Consider the following 21857-nt stretch of genomic DNA (forward strand, 5'->3'; position numbering starts at 1 on the left):
AGGAAACAAACCTCCACGAAGTGGACAGGGAAGAAATGACCTAATAGGTAATGCCCTCTGCTCCAATTTCTATGGTTCTGTGTTAAGAAAAGCTGGCCTGCCACACTGTTGTGAAAGCTTATGCCCCAATTACGCCCCAACAAGAGGGCCACTTCTTATTTAGAGAAGAAAAGAAAAAAGCCCAGAACTTAACATTTACATCGCTATTATCAAAGTCTTGGGCAATTTTCCCTAAGGAATAACATTTTCAAGATATAATGGAAAGGAGGGATTGAAGTCTCCATTCGGGAACTTAAATGGCAGGATAGGAGTGTTTCTGGTCTGACTTTTGTTTGGGAGCTGGTGAAATGGAGGATAACCTTTCCTATCTGCTTATAAGGCCAGGTATCTGCCTTCAGCAGGGTTCAGGTAAAACAGTGTGCCTGGTTCATCAAGGCAGAACCAGTCCACATTGGACTGTCTGCCATCTTAAGGGAGCACATCCTGCCTCCGTTTCCTATTAAAATAAGTGCTTGGTGCGTGCACACTGTCAGCTGGCATAAGGCAGAAAGGAGGGAAAAGGCACATGTGTGTGCGTGTGTGTGTACATGTGTGTGTACGTGTGTGTGTACACGTGTGTACGTGCGTGTGTGTGTGCGCGCGCGTGTGCGTGTGTGTGTGTGTGTGTGTGTACGTGTGTGTACGTGTGCGCACGTGTGCATGTGTGTGTGTGTGAGCATGCAGGTGTGGGGGAGGGAGGGAGATGGAATCGTTTGTGTGTGTCAATGAAAGAGTGCACAGGTTTTCTTTCTATGTAAATATGTTTATTTACAGGCAAGCTTCATTTTGGGTTGAGACATATAAGCAGAAATAAAATACAATGCCAACTTAAAATTATTTTTTGTGAAGTGCACAATATTTTTGATGGCCACCACTGACATGATATGAAAAAACAATGCTATTTATCATAAAATTGGTTTCACGTCCAAATGTAAGGTCCTGTGTTCCCCTGTAGATCTTCTGGCTTTGTGTATTAAGTGTGAATCTGTACAAACGTCAGTCTGTGTGCGTGTGTGCTGGGGGAAGGTGGCTTTATGCCTGTTCATGGTGGAAGGCCGACAATGATAGCAACGACCCACTTAGTATTGTTACCCACTTGTACAAGTCTTGAGATTTTCAGGTGTCCTTTGTAACAGGGAACGTGCGAAGGACATTTCTCACGTGACTGTCACAGGTCCACCATTGAAAACCAGCTCTTCTCTGCTGTCTTTTTATTGATTTGTTCATTTTCACAAGCGTGAGTATTTAACACTGAGGACTTTAATAAGCTTTCGGCAGTCTTTCTTCCCTAAGTAATTCTGCATAGACGGCACGACAACTCCATTCCTTCGGGAAGGCATGGGCTAAGGTGAGAGATTATCTCTGGGTTCGATGTATAAATGCAACTTTCCCCCACCCCTCTGGAAAAGAGGCAAACAGTATTACTGCAAATAACCTTTAAGATAATTAACTGACAATGCCGCAAGTAGCGTAAAATCTTCCTCCGGGCGACACCTAATTTAAGTGTTACTGGCACAAAGTGGAGACAGATTGTGCATTACCACCGCAATATTTACATAGCGGAAACCCACAGAGCGGGAAACGCCAGGCTCAATGAAGCACTAAATTAGAACAACCGTACTCAGTGTTAATTTGCCCTCCATTCTTTCCAAATCTCAGGTCCAGAAATCGGTACAAATCCATCTACAACCTCCCACTCCTAAATGACTAAACTGGAGACGTTAGTACCTTTTTTTTTTTCTAATTCCCCTCCCCAATTAAAATAACTTGAAATTTATTTCTTTTCTCTACAAGAACCATGTGGTAAACTGTGTTTATTTCGTTATGATGCATGCTCACTATGATCTGAAATTATTTTCATACAAGCGCTGCTTTGAAGACTTCACAGGAGGAACTAGCAAGACTTACTTTTTCCAAGGCTGCCAACACAGCTTACAGAAGAGGTACAATGAGAGAGGGGAACTGATTAGTGAGCTATTTAGGGAAAGGATGGGTATCTACCTTCAGGGATTTTCTCTGTAATAAATCTTATTTCCATTTCACATTTCCCCTTTCTTCTGCCAAATGCAATGAGTTTTCCTTAAGCATTCAAAGGCTATTACTTTTTCTCATCCTTGCCCATAGTATTTTAAACCCCAGCATCACTGAGGCATTGACAAAACATTTACCTTTCCCAGCTGCTGGTGCTCTTTGAAGGCGGTGATCAGTTCTTCAGCCCACTGAATTTTTTCCAGGGTCGGAGTAAATTGCTCCTGTACCACAGCGATCTGGTTAGGGTGGATCACCTGTTTACCTGCAAGGAGAGTAATGCACTGGAGGCTCCTGGACGGACACCACACACAAACCAAGTGCGTCCATCTGGGTACATCCCTGGATGCCTCACAGAGTGGGTGCTGAAGAAGTAAACAGCACAAAATAAAACCCCAAATCAGACAGGCTTTTCCAGAAAATCACCTAAGAACAAGTACAAGTACGGGAATAACCATAGTCTAGATTCCTAGAAGTACCACTTCAGAGTAGAAAATCTCTCATTTTCAGTTACAGGTAGCTGGACAAGGCAGCTTATTGAATAACTACTTTGCCTGGTATTTTAACTGGAGAATATCTGTAAATTATCCATTATTTTGAGTTAAAGGTAGAATGAAATTAAATGAGAATTCTCTCAAATTGTATAAGCTGTCTTCTGCTTGTTTGGGAGGATTGTGTTGCTTCCTATAGTTCTTATACCAATGACATGTCAACTGTTAAGCCCTCTACAGATGTTATGACCATATTAATACCAAACACTATCTTATGATGATATATTTAATTTAATTTATTTTAAGCATGTCATTTTAACATGCATATTTCAATGAAAATATGTCTAGAGTTATAAAATAAAAGGCAGATTTCAATACTGTGACATCTAAATTATTTTATTTAAAAATTATTAAATACAATTTATATTATAGAAAATTTATCTATCCAAAAATATATTCAGATCTTCCCTTTTTTTGTTATAGTATGAGAGTTGGTTTGTGCTCAAACTACAAGAAATCGTAACTATGCAGAAATACTTTCAAAAAAATCTTTGATTCTTTTTGAAGTTTAAGGATTTTAAATAAAAGCATCATCTATACACAGACCTTAAAGGATTCTATACAATTATAACACTGTTAATAAAAAAAAAAATTTAACAATTGAGGAAGTATGGTATTTAATTGGGCCACTAATAAAATGCAATATAATTTAATGTCACAATGATGAGATTAAATTACATTACATGATAAAGTTATGAACATAAATTGCCTCTTTAAAACTGATATACACTTAATGGCTGCTAACTATATTTGTTGCTACATAAATTTGCTTTGCTTTTGAAACAGTTGTTTCAATATTTAACCACTACAAATTACAGCCCAGATGTTTTGTAAAATACCAGTTTCTGTTACTATTCTTATTCTGTTGAATAGATAAAGGAACAATGTTTGTAAAAATAGTAAAATAGGGATTTTTTTTGTAGTGTTTCAACAAAAGTTTAGGTGAATAGATATTTTTTAGACCCTGGCATATTTAAGACATTCTGTATTATCATTCCATTCCTGCCTGTCAGCGTAACAGGAAAATGTCAGGAATCTACATAAAGAAAGACACTTTAAACTATTTGAAGACTAATTTTTGGAGACAAATAGTAAGAGCTACAAATGTGAACTCTTTTCAAATAGTAGGTATTAATTCCACATAATTTATTTAATAGTTGTAATAATATTATTTAAAAAGCTTGTCAGTACCCAATAGTCATTTCCTAATGGTTAGCCCTGGATTTTATAATTTATGTACATAATTTACACCGCTGTGCAAAAAGGCGGATTTCACGGAAACTTTTGGTACAGGCACTGTAGTGTGAGGAGGAGACATAACTAGCTAGCTCGATTCTTGTGAAATCCCCGACAGCTCTGAAGTACCCACGTTTTAGGAAGAGGCCACTATTAAGATGTATGTTGGGTTTTAAATCTATGCATACTCTCATGCCAAGGGCTCTTTTGTCACTATATACATTCCAATGACTGTGTAACAGGCTTTACTGCCGTGTGGGAACGAAGAAAATATTTTATCCAGAAGGCTCGTTATTGACAAGTTACCGAGAGGGTGCAAAATTGGATGGCATTAAAATTTATGACCGTGAGATCCTTTTTACAGGACCACTTGATACATCTTGCTTTAAATCAATACCTGCCAAGCCTTTTCGGTAACTGTGTGATGGCGTCATTTCTGTCTTCTACAAAAGAGTGCAAAAAAAAAAAAAAAAGGAAAGAAAAAAAGGAAACCTATATTGCTTTTCATATTTATAATCTTGCCTCGCAGCGTGTAGTACCGTAGTAACTGTAATGGCTGAAGGAATGGGAAAAGCTTTCTCCCGAGTTTTAGTTTGGGTGTCTTTCTATTATTTAAAAAAAATCCTAAAGTTAATGACTATGTACACAGTCAAAGGATTGATTTTAGATCAGTCAGTGTGGGTGGGGACCTCAAGCAGTAATGATGGCAAAATAAATAAATAAATAAATAAATAAATAAATAAATAAATAAATAAATGTAAATAAATAAATAAACCCCCAAAACTATAGCCCACTGTTTTGTGTGATGAAAACTCTTTTCGGAGGGAGGAAATGGAAGAAATGATATAATTATATTATATTCTCACAAAATAAAACTAAATATGTGTACATACACATTTAAATTTTTGTTTTGAAGCATAGTCAACCCAGCCTCTATTGGTGTTACAAGTAATGCACACTTTCATTGATTTCTAAGCCCTTTGACCACCTGCTTCAGCCAAGTATTGTACACTTGGTAACAATATTTTGTCTTCTCCCCCTCCCTCCCTTTCATCTTCTAGTTCCTCTTTCCCTGTCTTATAACAAGGCTTAAGGTATCACAACTGAATTCCAAAAAAACTAGTACCCTAAGATAATGAACAGTATAAAATATTCAGGGAGAGCATGGGTTAAAAAGATGCTATACATAGTCTCTTTTGACCACCTTTTATTAGTATGAAGAAATAAAATTGTGGCAACAAAGACCTTTTCTCTCAAAATCAGTAAGTATGTATGGCGTGTGGCCCCCAGCCCCCAGCTTCTGTCACTTGGATGTACAATGGGCACTGTGCCCTCGGTACCTCCCCGCACCCTGGCCTCCATCTTCCTGTGACTCAATGCTCCCCGTTGGGCAGAAACAATAGTGCCAGGTCCATAAGTTCTTCGTGCTGAGTCGGGCACAGTCTAGACATTTAAACCGGATTTGAAATAGCTTGTCCTTTGAGATTGAATTGGGGACCAATTTAATTCAGTTCTGTATCTTGAGAAACCTTTGAGCCCCAGAGGAAGCTGGAAAAACATCAACCCAAGAACATGAAGGGCTGGTGGCTGAGGCCAGGGAGCTCTTTCCTATTGAATTAGTTCCCACTTCAGAGCAACATCTGGCTGCCTGGCAGCCAATGCCACATGTTATAGGCCAACAACATCAGGGTCTATTAGATAGATTTCATGGAGTTTTTTTCCAGCTTTCCCATTTGGGCCACATCCTAACTGGCCACCGGAAGAAGGAAAGTCAGGCATGCCCCATGCACTGATCAGCAGGAGATTCCTTTCTCTCTCAGTACCTGTTAAATATCAGGAGAAACTAGTAATAGTTCAAATCATTGAACAACATTTCTATGCATGGGATCATATGTTTTTAAGCTTAAAAACGTAGGCACTCGGGTTTATTTTAGAGCTCTGCTATATACAGGGTCATTTCATTCTAAGATTACTGTACTGTTGCTTCAGCCTTTCCATTTGTTTCAGGATAAGCCATCCTCTGCTAACATACCTTTTTCATTTCAAGGTACTTTATGAGACTTTCAGTTAAATTATGTCGAGGTACAGTATCAAAATATTTTTAAAAAGGGATAACATCCTTCTCTCCTTCCACCCCTCTTTTCCTCCTCCTCCTCATGGCTGGGTATATTTATAGCTATCAATCCTAGCACTTTCACCATACAGATAAACAAGAGAGAGAGAATACTCTCTCTCTCTCTCTCTCTCTCTCTCTCTCTCTCTCTTTCTCTCTCTCTCTCTCTGTGTGTGTGTGTGTGTGTGTGTGTGTGTGTGTGTGTGTATACAATCATGTACACATTCTATGCAACTGCACAGGGTTATTTATGTGTAAGCGTCTATTAAGGTTTTCAAAAGACAGAGTTCTGTTGCAAAACATGGTTTTCAGTTGTTCCCTGGACTCATGGGGACAGGAGTGATGAGCACACTGATGGCTGTCAGCTGCCTGCCTGTACCCCACACAGGCTGTGAGGGAGTCACGGCCCCAGTGCCAGTCAGTACCACAGGTGTCGGCAACTACACAGACACTTACTGGAGACACAGAAGGGGAGAGGGGCTTTAAGTGGCCAAATAATTAAAAAAATAGTTATGAGTAAAAGTTAGATCATAGGCAGCATCATCAATTAAAAAAATGAATTAATACTTTAACTATTTTAGGGACATTTTCTTATATTTCATCAATCTAAATTATGACAGTTATTCACTCTGAAACTCTCCCATTATCCCTTATCCCTTGCCTGGGGTCAGCTCAAAATATACTGAAATTCTTAATAAGACAGAAAAAAAGTAACAAATGTAAAGAAAAAAATTCAAAAAAGTGTTATGTTTTATAATTTGCAGAGACAGAAAAAAGAAGAGAGAGAGAAAACCACCCAGCAATCCAGGTAATAATCATGTGCCTTCTGCTGTCTGCGGCTGTCTCAGGTTACAGGTCCTGGGGGAGTAGACGTCTTCTTTTCTGGGATGCCTGCTAACGCACAACACTTTTTAAGACAGCACCAGGAATCGTACCAGTGAAGCCCATGGCGGCGGCTTCTCTTGACTGTTTGAGAAGTCCATCTTCATCCCGGAAATCAATGTATACAAGATCTATGGCTTGTAGGCCAAAGGCCTTGGCTGTGACGACAATCTTCTGTCGGGCATAGAGGATGTCCTGGGCATCCTTACTGCTTGTCGCGCCTGTAAGTGGGGTGTGCACAGAAAAGTGAGACTTTAACCAGACACACACTACAGAGACCAGGTTGTAAGGACATATGTGTCTCCCTGGGAACCGCACCCCAGAAAAGCAACTATTCAAATACACAGGAAGACAGGTATATGGGGAAGAAACGTTGAATGGCGTGTATGTCTAGTGAACTGGCACATTTTTTCAATATAATCGCTTGTCCATGCATCAGGGAAAGGCCCCTCCTCTGTTCCAGGAGGAGGAAGAAGTGGGGTCACAGCAGCCTGACTTCCTCTTTCATGTTATCACTTGGAGAGTGTCAGTCCAAAGACAGCATTACAACAAGTGTCCAGGAGGCTGTGTGTGGGGAGATGGTTCACTTCTTAGGAATGGCATGTGCTGTCTTGTCACATCTATCCTCAAAGACGTCCTGAGCCTGTGCTCTGGGGTTTGGCTGGGTACTTGAGAAAGGAGAAAGACTCTCATTTTGGGAGAGGCAGAAAAGTACCTTAGCTGTGGGACACCTAAAAGTCTCCTGAGAAGATGCACATCAAAATAAAATTTTCTTTTTCACCCTGAGGGAAGTATCACTGCTTAAACTTGGGCTATAATAGTAGGAAAAGTGTCCCCAGACCCCTGGGATGTGGGTCTGAAAATACTTTCTGTGACCTTGGCCTTCAGTCTCCAACCATAGGAACACGCAGATCAGTGCAGCGCTCAGGGGAGCAAGCACATCAGCGGGTATCACATCAGCGGGTATCGGCAGGCCTGTGGGTTTCTAACAATCAATGTTCTGAAACGTATGCTAAGGCAAATTTATAATCTATCTAAAAAAATAATTGCCTACTACATTTAATGCAGAAAACACTGTACTGAGGCCAATCTTATAGCCCTCTAACATTCTGTTTGGAGGCCCAGGTCTTGGACTGATGTGAGGACAAAATATTTAAGCCAGCATCAGGCTGTTTATGTAGTATGTTAGTAGAAGCCAAGCAGACCCTGCATGTTCTTGAGCATGCCTAAGGCTCAAGAGGCTTTATTAGTTATTTTATAAATGAGCAGAAGTAATAATTCAGGACTCTGAAAGCAGGAAATGGAGCCCGAAATTATCAGGAAGTAGTGGTCAGTTAGTTGTCATGAAAAGCCATGGTCAGGGCTGGAAAATATGCATTGTTATGTAAATGTCCCTTTGTGAGGGGGCAAAGAAAAAATTACACACATACACACACACACACACACACACACACACATAGGGTGAGGGTGAGGGGTTGGGAGAGGGAGAGAGAGAGAGAGAGAGACAGACAGACAGACAGAGACACAGAGAGAGACAGAGAGATCTTTGACACCTATGCTGGCTCTAAAATCTTCTCCTCCAAAAACGACCGCATCCAGGAGAAGACCCACTTGAGGCCCAGTCTTCAGTGCCTCTTCACACACTGCCTGGAAAACAGCAGAAAAGAGTCTCAGAGGCTGGGAGCCAGTGCATTAGTGATAGGAAAGATCCGGATGCTAACACGCTTTGGCTGAAATAAACTAAGCCCTTCCCCAAAGCATTTAATGTTCTTCAGATAAGTACCTCATACACATTTGCTTTGCCTGGTGTTTACATTCATATCGCCATCATTAGTTATCATATAGCTATAATGCTCAAATTAGAGGCCACTCAATTTCTAGAACTTGGGTGAACTTTTTTTTAGCTTCTTTTATAAGTAATTTATGTTTCTTCAGAATTTGTTTTTGCTTTAAGAGACTCTTAAGTAATAAACATAAAGCCGCAGGAGAGGAGGAAAGAATTTTTGAAATCAAACTAATTGGATTATTTGCATTAGCATCAAGTAAAATGGTTTCAGGCTTAAAGTCAGGCAGTGCAAGACCTACAACTTCGAAGGGGAAATAAAAATGTTACGAGTCACCCAGGGCGTGTGAACAAAGCAACTCTGACATGTCCAAATGAAAGCCGAATCACGTTTGCTGTAGACGTAACTGTGAGTCTTGGGGCTATAATGTGCTAATATTTGTGTGGATAGGAACAGAATGAAGGAAGTGGTGGGGATACTGTTGGTTAATTTCAAGCATTATGGGAGCTCCTAAATACATTACTGAATAAAATGGCAAAATAGTGCTTTAAAATTAAATCACTGTATGTACCTGATTCCAGCTCAGGGATGTGCTTATGTTTATGTTCTAGGGGTGCTAGGGTGAGCTGTAGCACTTTGTGGTTATTGTATAAAGGAGTTAGTCACGAGACAGGCTTGAAGCAGCCTCAAAAATTTGCACTTGGCCCTCCTGCACAGTCCTCCAGCTCTGTAAAGCTCCCCTGAGCATTTGCTTGTACGTTCTGTATCTCAGGTCACCTAACTTTTTTTAGTGATTTTTTTTTTCCTCTTGCCCTCTGGAGTGGAAGAGAATAAAACAAAATACAAAAATACCAAGGACTAGAAAGTTTGAGAAGAGGTTACAGGGGGTGCTAGACAGTTATTCGAAGGTCAGGTGGAATGGGAGACACATTCTGGGAAATGGTATAAAGGCCAATGGATCAAGGGGGAACAAACGAGCTGGCTATGAATCTGGTAAGACAGATAGTTTGATGCAGCCACACAGTGGCTGAATGTTGGCTCAGCTAATCTTTTTAAATGTGTGTTGGAAAACACTTTACGTTTGAAACTGACAAATTGAAACAAGAGACTATAAATTATTTATATATGTGAACTATAAACAATAATCTTATCTGCTAGGGATTACAGATAATAGTACCACAGACAAGCCAGGCCATTTGCAGATGAAAAACAATTTGTAGGAAAAACAATTCAAATTTAATTCATAAAGGTGACAAAATGAAATTTCCATGTACATTTAATCTATACATGTACTAATTCAAAGCATATATTTATTCTGTGATTTTATATTTATGTATACTCCAGGAACATATAAATGTTTTGTTTAGATATTTGAGACTGAGAAGGCCTTCTTTTTAAATTAGCTTCTTTGTCTTCCAAGATATTAACAATCCAAGATAATATATTTTAGAGTGGGATGAATAAGACAGGGTTTAAATATCTTACTTTGTTTATAAATCTTTCTTTAAAAAACTTTTTTAAATAGATGCTCAAATAAAAAAATCCACAAGTTCTCTTTAGGTAATTAAATAAAATACTAACTTACATAACCACATTCTGGCTTTCTTACCTTAAAATTGAGCAAACCCATTGCAGTTTCCACAAAGGGGATTAAATTCATTGGTTGTTCAAGTTTTCGGCCTTTTAAGTGGAATGAAAATTTGTCTGAAAACTAAAATCAGAAGTGTCATAGGTGATTAGCGACAAAAACTTAAGTTCAGCCCCTGAAACGCAGGCACAGGAGCAGGGGCTGAAGTCTCTGACCCGAGGAGGTGACACCCCAGCCCCCATCCACACAATGAGGGGTTAGGAGGGAAAAGCAGCGGAACTAAAGGCAGCAAAGTCCCCATCCAGAGTGAAACCTCACACACCACAGTGCGTTTTCCTCCGAAGGAAATAGTTTGAGGCCTAGGAGTTGAAAGGGAGGAGAGATTCCCAGGTTTAAATGTTTCCCTGGCAAACATGTTTACTCGGCCCCTCACCCTCTCTTCTCCTCAAATGCAAATGCGGGCGTTCAGAACAAAGCAGGGCTCTCTACCTGCCCTTCTCGTTTTGTTTCGAACCCAACACCGACACACGCGCAGCTGTCCGGCTCCCTTCCACATATGTAGAATCTATATTATTCGTTATAGTGCCATTACCCTTTGTTCGGGAGGGTTTTCTTCATAGTTTTTTTTTAAGCTTACCTAGGAAGACCTTAAAAAGGAAGTTTAATTCTTTGAAGACCAAAGCTTGCCAATTTTTTCCATGAGACCAGTTCACAGCTAGCTCTGTGCTGCCAGTGGGGTAGCCCAAATTCCAAAATCTATCATCTGGAAACATACAAAAGCTCTCGCAGATCCCCCACACCCCCCGTTTCAAAAAAGGGGGGGAGCCCCACAATCTAAATTGTAAATCTATTATGTCTATCTAGATCTAATAAGATGTGGGAAGATAAAAAAAAAAAAGAAAAGAAACACAGGTATAATAAAGATATTTTTGTAAATAAAGTTGAAAACATATATATCCATGTAAATTTAAGGAATATTCAGCCATTAATGGATATCAAAGGAAAAGGGAATTTTAATCATCTCTCCATTCAGTCTCAGTTGGGTAAATCATATCTAAGAGATTTGCATAAATATAAACCATCAAAGACTTTTCATCTTCAAAGGGGGTTTCAAGACCCTGTAAGCTTTGTACTGTAATCATCACAGGTCACCACCCTGCAGGAGTAAGGCTGCCATGGCAACATAAAAACTAATGCTTCAGGCTTAGCATAATATTCTCACTAATAGAAAGGAAACTCATTTTAAAAGCTGGCAGCCTATTTACCAGAGGCAGGATTAAAGGTGTTATTTCCCCTTTACCTGCCCCCTCCTCGCCTGTGCGCCCCCCCTTAAAAAAACCTAATCACTGGGATCTTTAAAAAGCTTTTGAGCGATTTGCAGTAACTTTACAATTAGGCTAAAATAAATCACAGCTTTCAGTAATGAAGAATGATTCCCGTCGTTCGCTGCCCTCCCTCTCAGACAGCATCAGCATCACCTCCTCAGTAACTTTCCGGAAAGGAATAACCCACCACAACAGCCAGGGTGAAGAGGAGGGTGAAGAGATGGGCAGCCTGTACGGTACTAGATGCAGGGAAAATAAAACATAGTTTATGTCACAATGAAACCTGAAAACAAGCAGTGAAATATTGGTGGCTTGAATACAAAGCTATGGATTTTCTTTCCAAGAAGAAGAAGAAGGAGAAGGAGGAGGAGGAGGAGGAGGAGGAGGAGGAGGAGGAGGAGGAGGAGAAGGAGAAGAAGAAGAAGAAGAAGAAGAAGAAGAAGAAGAAGAAGAAGAAGAAGAAGAAGAAGAAGAAGAAGGAGAAGAAGAAGAAGGAGAAAGAAGGAAAGAAAGAAAACTCCCAAGGCTACTTGTACCATTCTCTGTGATAGTCATTATAACTACAAAAATCGTAAAGTTTACAACTAGGTAAATCTTTTACAAGATATCCCCCGTTCTTAATGAACAAAACCTCTAATGCCTTTTGCTTTATAGCCAATAGGGGCATTTAAAAATTAGATATGCTAGCCCCTCCCCCTCCCCCATCCCCTTCTTTCTTAAAAAATTGCATTAAGTACTAACACAAAAGGTAACTAGTGGAGAAGTTTCAATTAATTTTTTTCAAAAGGAGACGATTAAATGTTTCCGGCCTGGTAAAGTGTTCATTTCATCGAGGTGGAGGGGACTGCGGAGGGGGGCGTGAGGAAAAGAAGGGGGGAAAGACAAAGAGATTGGGGAGGAGATGAAGTAGCAGGGCTCAGCAATTCTTTCAATTCCAGTGCACACCCAATAGCGTGCGGGAAGAATGCACACTGTTGGGATTTGTGGGAGAATTGTCCCACGACAAAAGAGGCAGAGTTACGCTTGTTACAGCCCAATAAGCCGTGCCAGTCAGACAAGAGCCCACACTAACGACAAAAGGCGAGCAGGCGATTCTCACACAAAAGAAAACAAGCAAGCCCGGCTTTCAGTTGTGCATCAGGCTTGGGGTTTTACGCTCCGCATACATACAAACGGAGAGGAAAATAAACAGCCCCAAAGACTTCTGTTAACTACAAGTCCTATTTCAGTTTCAGAGTGTCCCTCACACCCAAGGATCTGAAACAGCGACAGGAAGCTGTAGCTCAAGGTTGGGGAGATCACCCCCATCTTAACTGAATGGTGATGTGGTGTTAATAGGCATTAACGATGGAACGAACCATTGGGGAAGAGGGACTTCAGAGTCCTCCATCAGCTTAATACTTATCTGTATGGGGTCGGAGCCCTCGGGACATCAATACTCTCTACACCCCGTCTCTCTAAGTAACTAAGGCTAACATTGGTGAGATCTCTGGTTTACTAAGCAAACACAAGCCCTCGATGACAGATCTTTGAGACTGCTCCAATGCAGAGCTGTCAACACAAATACCATGGCATCTACATGTATAACAATTTTCAATCTTCTAGTAGCTACAGTCAAAGGGTAAAGTGGAGAAGACAGATTGACTTCTCATCTCTTGTATTCAACTAATAGATTGCAAATATTATCACTGCAATATGGAATCAATATAAAAACTGAGATATTTTCCATTTTTCTCTCTCCACTTGGAAAGTGTATCAACTCTATAAACTCAAGCATGTGTACATTTTACTCATTATAAGCACACCTCAATTTGCACAGGCTGCATTTCAAATGCTCAGTAGCCACATGTGGCAGGTGACCCATGTGTTGACAACAAAGATCCAGCATATTCAGATGAATTAGAAAAGTGAGCAGTTGGGGCTGGAGAGATGGCTCAGTGGTTAAGAGCACTGGCTGCTCTGCCAGAAGATCTGGGTTCAATTCCCAGCACCTACATGGCAGCTCACAACTGTCTGTAACTCCAGGGGGTCCAACACCTTCATACAGACATACATGCAGGCAGAACACCAATGATTATGAAATAAAAATAAATACATTCATTTTTTAAGGGAGCAGTTTTACCAGGTATGACAGCTACTCAGGGTATTGCTATGGCTAGATCCACAGCCCTCAAGATAATGTGAGATGTGGCTTTGAATGCCTCCACCATCCATCAGTCTAGCTACTCCCAGAGGTTCTGCTCCAAGGAGTATAATAAAATGGCATTTTATTCAAGGGACTTGCAGAATAATAGTAACTCCCTATTCAATTCCCCCTCCCCAAATCTCACAATTAAAACAATCATAGCATAATTGGGTCCATTTCAAAGTTTTCTTAAGTAATTTGACATGCCAACCACTTTGCATTTGAGGCTTTTATTGGCTGAAAAGTCTGTCATGAAATGCAAACACACCTGACAGCAATTTAAAAAGGGCACCAGAGAGCTGCTCCGGAAATAATATCGGAGCTAATTAAAACCACGGGTTAAAAGCTTCCTGTCTCTTCCTCCAGGTGCCCTCAGGAATGACCTTTTCTTCTTCTGCTTTGGCTCTTTGCTCTATGCAGCTAGAGTTCCTCACTGTGTGTGATGGCTCCAGGAGAGCCTCAACCACAACCATCCACGCCATGGCTCTCCCGAGTACAAGGCCTGGCTTCCTGGTGGCAGGGTGGATACTCGGGCAAGTTAGTGTCCAGGGCCTGATGTGTGAGGACTACCGAGGCAGCTGCTCTGACCACAAGTCCAATCAGAGAGCAAAAGCAGTGTCCAAAGGAGAGCTCTTTTGGGAAACATGTTGGGGAAAGTTAGATTCTTAGGGAAGGAAATGATTGACTGTATCACTCGCTTTTTATAATTCCTTCTTCTCTCCTTTCTTGATTCAGGATCTCATGTAGCCCAGGCTGGCCTCAAATGTGCTATGTACTTCAGGATGACCTTGAACTTCTGATCTTCCTGTCTCTATCTCCTGAGTGCTGGGGTTAAATGCATTTGTCACCACACCCAGTATTACGTGATGCTGGGGCATCAAACCAGGGCCTTGTGCATGCCAGGCAAGCACTCTACCAAGTGAGCTACAACTAGCCCCAATTTTCTCCTCTTCTCTTCCTGTCTCTCTCTTTTCTAAGGTACTGACTGAATCCAGGACCTGACACATGACAAGCAACTGCTATTGGGTGAGCTACGTGTGTGCATTTCTAAACCAATGCCATCCATACCCTCTCCTGGGGACTGACTCCTCAGCCTGCCTTCGGCTGCAGAGCCAAGCACTATTACTTACCCACTGGATTTCCTCAGGACCTTCCACCTTTGGGAGCATCATACTAGAGGGAAGAACTCGGGCCTGCAGAATTGTCTCTAGGTCAGCTTCAGCCAGACCACTAGACACCGAGTTGATTCTCACACACTTCTCTGTTGGGCCCAGGTCAAAGTCTTCAAGAGTTCTTACTATTCTTAATCGAGCTTCATCCTGTAAATATTGAGAAAATATGTCTCCTAAATTTATTCTTAACATTAAGTGATGGACACTGATGAACACTGTAATTAGAATAATGTATTTTCTGCCCACAAAATGATATTGGAAATGAATCATCCAAACTCATAGGGGAGCCAATGATTTCTACACATCATTCAAGACTGCTGGAACACAATGGGGATTATACCATCATGGATTCTGGTTGGTGTACCTCTGAATGGTAGAGTAATTTGTTCGTTAGTGTGCTTTCCAATTGAGGAGGTAAAATAATTCACTGATTGGGCATTAAGTGTGCACTAAGTATGGTTCCAAGTCTTTCTCCACATTTCTTCATTTAATAAGTCTTAGAAACTAGATGCCATGGGAATTGTGGCAATGTTACCTGTCGGCATGGTCATATTAGGGGAAAGGCAAGCATTTGCTCTTCTGCTCCCCAGATATCACTCTTTTTTTAAAAAAAATTCATCGTTTTTTAAATTTTTTGTAGCCAAGCTGAATCTTGACATTCAATTAGGAAGGGGTTCACAGGAATCTGACATTCAGTACTTCATGAGAAGCTCCCCTAATTCAGATGGAAACAGTAATGTCACCAAGAAATCCCTTCATGGAGTGCTTGACAAATAGACTGTTTTCTTTGATTTGATAGTCTTTGCTGCAGTTATAAAAAGCTGAAAGTCACATTTGAATTATCCCAAGAAAAACTATATGAGACCAAATATGGTATGTATTAGCTTTGAGTTGGAGGTGAAGACTGTGGGATGGGCGAGTGAAGAGTGAACACTAAAGGTGGCGGGGGGGGGGGGGGGGGCCGAGAGAAAGGAAGCTCTTAGGGACATTATTTACTGCCAATTCCAGTTTCAAAAATAAAGTCCTCCATCTTGCCAACAGCCCTCAACAAATTCTCACTGTCAGAAGGAACACTTATCAAAGGTAGTTTCATTTGGGAAGAATTTTTATTACACTAATAAAACTTTAAAGCATCTAACTACTGATGAATGCATTAAAGAGTCTTGGACCTGGAAGTCTGGCTCGGTGGTTAAGAGCACTCACTACTCTTCCAGAGGACCCAGATTTAGTTCCAGCATCCACATGGTGGCTCACAACTGTCTGGAACTCCAGCTCCAGGAGAGTGACACTGTCTGCTGGCCTCCACGGGCACTAGTCACAAACATGGTGCACATATATATGTACATATACAACATTCAAGCACATAAAATGAAATTATATAAATCTTTGAAAAAAACTAACAATATTCATCCATTTGAACAGCAACACATATCTGAGAAAAAAAGCTCCCAAAGCACAGATAACAATGAGTTATTTGCTGTGAGCAGTAAGCACACTTTCAGCCCTAAAGCACTCAGGAGACAGAGGCAAGCAGGTCACTGAGTTCGAGATCAGCTTGGTGCACATAGCAAGCTCCATGCTAGCAGAGTTACATGGTGAGAGCCTATTTAAAACAAACAACAACAGAAGGATCGGATCATTTAAGCCAATATGAAGTCTAACCCTGTCAAAGACACAACCCAAGACAGTTGATTTAAACCAGACATAAGTAAGAATGGAAATCAGGAAGGCTTCCAGTTGGGGCCTGAATTAAACAGTGTGATGAAAGACTAGCTTAGAGTTATTAGGACACACGGAAACAGCACTCAGAATCAGTTTAGGATGTCTCTGTGCAAACTTGATTTACTGAGTGTTTGCTGTGAATAATTAGGCTGAATTTAGGCAAAAACAAGAGAAAGCACATGAGATGAAGCAGTCAATAATGACTTTAGTCCACACGATGTCATTATTTAACTTTTTAGATTTGTCTTTAATTATGTATATGTGTGTTGTAGGAAGTATGTACACACAAGTGCAGGTGCCCGAAGAGGTCAGAGGTATCAGACTCCCTTGAAGGTGGTTGTGAGCCACACTTGATGAAGGTACAGGGAATCAAACTCAAGCCCTCTACAAGAGAAGTATGAGCTCTTAACCCCTAAGCCACCTCTCCAGCACCGTCTCCTACCCAAACTGGTTATCTCACACTGCAGATTCCACTTAGCCACATGCTATGCACTGTTGCTGCAGAAACTAAGGAGGATGTACTGATGACCAAGCACAGGAGTTAGCCCAACAGCAGGGTTTGAAAGAGGGGTTCCTCTGCTTTTAGTAGTGACTGTTTTCAGATCCACAGCCTCAGAGAACCTAAAAACCAGGTCATGCTGCATGCGCACAGCCTGGACAGTTACAAAGTCTGGATAGTCTGGGTTTGCAAACATTCCAACTTTTGGATTCTCACCCTACAGCAAGGCAGCCTTGCAGAGGGTCCACTGAAACACTGACTGGGAAAACAAAAGGTAATTCTCTAGACTGTGCAGGGGAAAATTACTGTGCAGTGAAGCCGAGTGTGGTGGCGCACTCAGGAGGCTGAGGGAGGAGGATACCAAGTTTTAGGCCAGCCTGGTCTACACTGCAAGACCCTGTCTTCAAAAAGAAAAGACTGAATCAACATGTCTACTGAACATGTGTGCTTGATGATGCAGAATCCCTGGCAACTCCTTAAATTGCTTCTCTGGTGTCAAACAGAACCGGACGCTTAGGCTGTTTGGTTATTTCCTTTGGATTTGAAGAGAACGGTTTGTTCAGAGCTCGTGTTCCAAACATGTTTGTGATTTCCATCTGAAGTCAGATTGCCATGGTTTCCGCACATTCCGGCTGACTTAGTAAAACTCAATTCTTGTGAAATTGGCTGCAAATGAAGCACCTAATTCCAGTTTCTAGGCATAATCTGATTAGTCCTTTTCGTGTTATAATAATGAGCAGCAAGTGCTCAGCATTTTCTTCCTTTCCTTTTTGTTTTTTTGGCTCAGAATGAACACAGAGCTTTTTCCTGGCATCACAGTGTACCTTTCCAAAGAGAGAGGATGGTGTCTGAGGTATATTGCCACACAACACCCTTATTAACAGGCTGCTGATTGCTACAATTTACATCAATGAAGAGCGGATCCCTCTGGTACGTATCCCAAAATATCCAACAACCTTACTGAATTTACACCAACCAACAAGTGTGTGGATTTTTTTTTTTTTTTTTTGTTATTTTAATGGTGAAATATGTCACTGTGCTAGTAAACACACCCAAGCCATCTGTTGGGTTGCGAGGAAGGCAGTTTCTAAGAACAATTAGTGGTGTGTATTCTGTTAGTTCTGTCCGCCCAGTTGTGAGGAGAGACGCTCTGCACGGTGCTCCTTTGGCTCCTCCTACCATCCCTCTCATCTTCATCATCCCCTTCCCTCAGGCTTCTTCTTTTTCTCCGGCCCTACTCCTCCCTCCATCTCCATCTTTAGGTGGGATAATAAGAGGTCCACAGGAGCCTGACATACTCTCCCAGTGGGGTGGCTAGAGTGACTTTCAGAAATTTTGAAAGGAACGTGCTTTGCGGGGAAAGTTGGTCTCATCGAGGCTGAGGAGGGACCGTACTGCAAACAGAACAGCCTTGTTGATAAGTCCTCATGGCGGGATGAACGTGGCCCTCTCAGATCTGACAAGCTTGAAAGCTGAATGATAGAATCAAGGCCTTTTATGAAAAGTCTCCTTAGATCTTAGAAGTGTTCGCTTACTGCCATTGAGTGTTCTGTATCATGTCTGATTGCAGATTTCACGTGGGTTTCAGACGAGTTGGGACGGACCAGAATCTTCCAAAGCCCTTGTTCTGAAAGTGGCCTTCCAAAAGCTCCTGCAACGGTCGATATTCCGTGCCACAGGCTATTTGGTGCAGTGGACCAGAGGCTAATAAAACTGTCCTTATGCATAAGCCACAGTACTATGTGACTGTGTCTGGGCCAGGAACCAAGGCGTGCTATGATTTCAGAGCCCGGATTCCTGTCACCTGGGGAGGAGACACGCTCCGGTGACGTAAGAAAGCAGATAAATCAACCATCCCCAAGACCCGCGGCCTCTGAAATTAAGGGAGAAAATCTGCGGCAGTTGGTTCAGTTGGCACCCATTAAAGCTAATAACTAATCATTCTCGCAAGTTTCTAGCTCAGAACGATGAGATCTGTAAAGAAAACAACATCCGTCCACTTTTACACTCCAGTGGAAGGGGTGGTCCCTCGCGGCAGGGCGGCACAGTCTCGCCATCTGGAGAATAAATCGAGTGTGAAGTACAGTATAGTTTGGGACCAAGCTCCGTGGCGGCCGCTCAGCAGTCAGTTCATTAGCCCCAAACTTCCAGGGATTAGAGGGGCATCAATTCTACTGTCGGATAGGATGAGACAGACAGGGCACGGGATTCAAGAAGCATCGAGACATCCAGGAGCCCCCTCGGGTTTATTTATAGAATCACAAAGTATAAACACACTCAAATACGAGCCTTAAATAACAGCATCATCAGCTCCCTAACATCTGAGCGAACGAACACCTTCCCTCTGCGCCCTACCCCAAACCGTGAAGTAAAAGTATACCTTTTACCAGGACAGGGGAAAGCGCGCCTCCACCAGAAGCTGAGATCTGGTAATTAAGAAACAGAAAGGGCCTTCTAGACTCAGGGGAGGTGTGCAGCATTTGTAATTAAAAACATATATAAAATTAATATTTTCATTCCATAAATATAAATGTCATGCTTTATGTTCCAAAGCACTAGTAAATTCTGCCTTTTATAGATTGGTCCATCTTAACCCATTTCCATTTCATCTAACTTGTAAAGAAAGTGAGGTCACAGGTATGGACTCTTCCAAGTTTTGAGCATAAGGCCTTGATATCAGCATCTTTATATTAAAATTGTCAATGTCAAAAAAAGAAAAAAAACCAAAAAGTTTGTGTGAACTGTTCCACCTAAAGACCTCCTTTTTCATCTGTTTTCTAAACATCTGTAATAAAAAGCAGAAACACCTGTGACAAAATAGGTAATCACAAGGAGACCATGTTGCATTTCTTTATCAGTGTTCAGAATTTATCATTACAGGGGTCACTAAGAGGGATGTAGTAACCAAATCGAAAAACATATTCCCCGATTCCTGCAAACTGGCAGTGTGTTTCATTAGGCAAGAGACGGTGTTGGCATTTAATAAGGCATTAATTGTACAAAATAATGAGTTTTGTTCCGACTTTTCAAATATGCACAGGACTTGCTTTGATCCTATGAATTTCTAGCTCATTGGTTTTTGTTGTAGTGTGGAAAAGAAATCTTGTTTGTTTTCCTGAAAGAAAAAAAAAGGAAGGAAGAAAGGAAAGAAGGAACAGAGAAAAGAAAACCTCACATTGATGACATTCAGTATCTTAACTGACTCAAAATTTCATGCCTTGATTCATCCTACAGCCTTCTACATGTCATCCCTATTTACTCTGAAACCATAGATTTTGATACAGGAGAGCTTTTAATATGTTAATCATGAAAGATACATTAAAACAAGGGCTTATGGCAAAAAAAATTACAAACCATCTTTCATTTCAAGGACTGAAAAGGCTCAGGAAGCTTACAGCATGGAATTGGAATTTGTCATCTCAGAGATTTAATTGACTCTACAACCAACAGATACAACACATAAACCACAACAATGACATTCAAAACTCTATGAGAAGAGTTTATTTTATGGTCTCCAAGTAATTAAAAACATTTCTAGCAGAGCCAGCAAGAGAAGCTCTGCAGGCAAAGGCCCTGCTGCCGAGCTTGAGGATATGAGCCTGATCCCCCAAACCACACAGTGGAGATGAACTGGCTCCTGAAGGTTGACCTTTGACCATCACATAGCCAGGTAGCTGCGGCATGCACTGTTCCCCAAATATTTTCAATGTGAATGACACAGGCCTTTACATGTGTATCACATAAAGGATGTATATAGATTTCACCTAAAAAATAGAGAACGAACTACAAACAAATGTCCATCTCTAGTCGATGATAAGCATGCAGTAGAACTGAGGGGAGACTGAGTGGGCTGTCTGCAACTCACATTGGAATAAATTTCAAAAGATGAGTTGATGATAGACAAGAGAACAGACTGATACAGAGGAGGGAAGGCAGAATAACGTGTTAGTGGGAAAATACAGCTGAGAATACTTGACATTCATTGTATAATCTTCCAAATTTTCTGATGCTCAGAATTCTGGTAATAAAATTAAGGAGAAAAAAATCCTGAAAAGATTTCTAAAATGTTCATATTTGGAGGAGCTGGTCAATGACTGTATGTTTGTTACAAACAAACAAACAAAAACCCTCACAATTCTTCTTTACATTTGTGTATATTTGAGTATTCCCACAATAAAAAGTTTCACTTTGTTATTTGTAGGACACAATTTGTAGACAATAATTTGTGAGTTTTTGGTGGGTTCATTTTTTGTTTGCTTGTTTTTGGTGGTGGTGTTTTGGTTTGTGTTTTCTTTTTGAAGATTTATTTAATGTGTACTATATAAATGTCTGGTGCTCTCAGAGGCCAGAAGGCGGCACTGAATCCCCTGTAATTGGAGTATGGGTGATCATGGGCCACCATGTGGGTGCTGGGAACCAAATCCAGGTCCTCTGCAAGAGCAACAAGTGTCCCTAACCCCTGAGCTGTGGTTCCAGCCCCTTGGTAATGCTTTAATAAGACAAAATTCACACAACATGTAGCCATCCCCACCCCATCGTACTTTTTCTTTCTGCGTGTTTGCTTTGTTCTGAAACTCAGAGACACGACACATGAGCTTCTGTAATGGCTTCTTTCATCTATGGTTATGTGCCAGGATTCACTCATGTTCTGTCACCCATCAACACTTTCTCTTTTACACTCAAACAATAGCCTGTCATGTGGATATGGCATATCATATTTACCTATCATCAGC

General features: G+C 41.1%; 1 protein-coding gene and 1 long non-coding RNA gene across 7 annotated transcripts in view; one reads left to right on the plus strand and one right to left on the minus strand.

Moving 5' to 3' along the window:
- The window catches only part of Clybl (citramalyl-CoA lyase), a 239019-nt gene that overhangs the window by 17594 nt on the left and 199568 nt on the right, over positions 1-21857 (minus strand). For 4 of the 5 annotated variants that reach the window (XR_003734428.2, XM_028868269.2, XM_028868270.1 and 1 more), the window contains exons 3-7: positions 14862-15050; positions 10243-10344; positions 8403-8496; positions 6903-7070; positions 2208-2332 (exon numbers count right to left, since the gene is read on the minus strand). Coding sequence is in view for 4 of the 5 variants with exons in the window: in XM_028868269.2 (XP_028724102.1) it covers positions 2208-2332; positions 6903-7070; positions 8403-8496; positions 10243-10344; positions 14862-15050 (678 nt within the window). In the remaining variant the exon portion in view is untranslated. Of the gene's footprint in view, positions 1-738; positions 1440-2207; positions 2333-6902; positions 7071-8402; positions 8497-10242; positions 10345-14861; positions 15051-21857 lie in introns of those variants that run through there. The other variant, XM_028868272.2, reaches the window with a different exon arrangement.
- Positions 6733-21410, plus strand: LOC114692493. 2 transcript variants are annotated; one of them, XR_003734429.2, is made up of 3 exons: positions 6733-6775; positions 17912-18054; positions 18695-21410. It is a non-coding gene; the product is annotated as an uncharacterized LOC114692493 (long non-coding RNA). The 2 variants fall into 2 exon arrangements; XR_003734430.2 differs by lacking the exon at positions 6733-6775 and adding an exon at positions 13579-14757.

The sequence above is a fragment of the Peromyscus leucopus genome, chromosome 9, assembly GCF_004664715.2.
Source record: "Peromyscus leucopus breed LL Stock chromosome 9, UCI_PerLeu_2.1, whole genome shotgun sequence".
NCBI lineage: Eukaryota > Metazoa > Chordata > Mammalia > Rodentia > Cricetidae > Peromyscus > Peromyscus leucopus.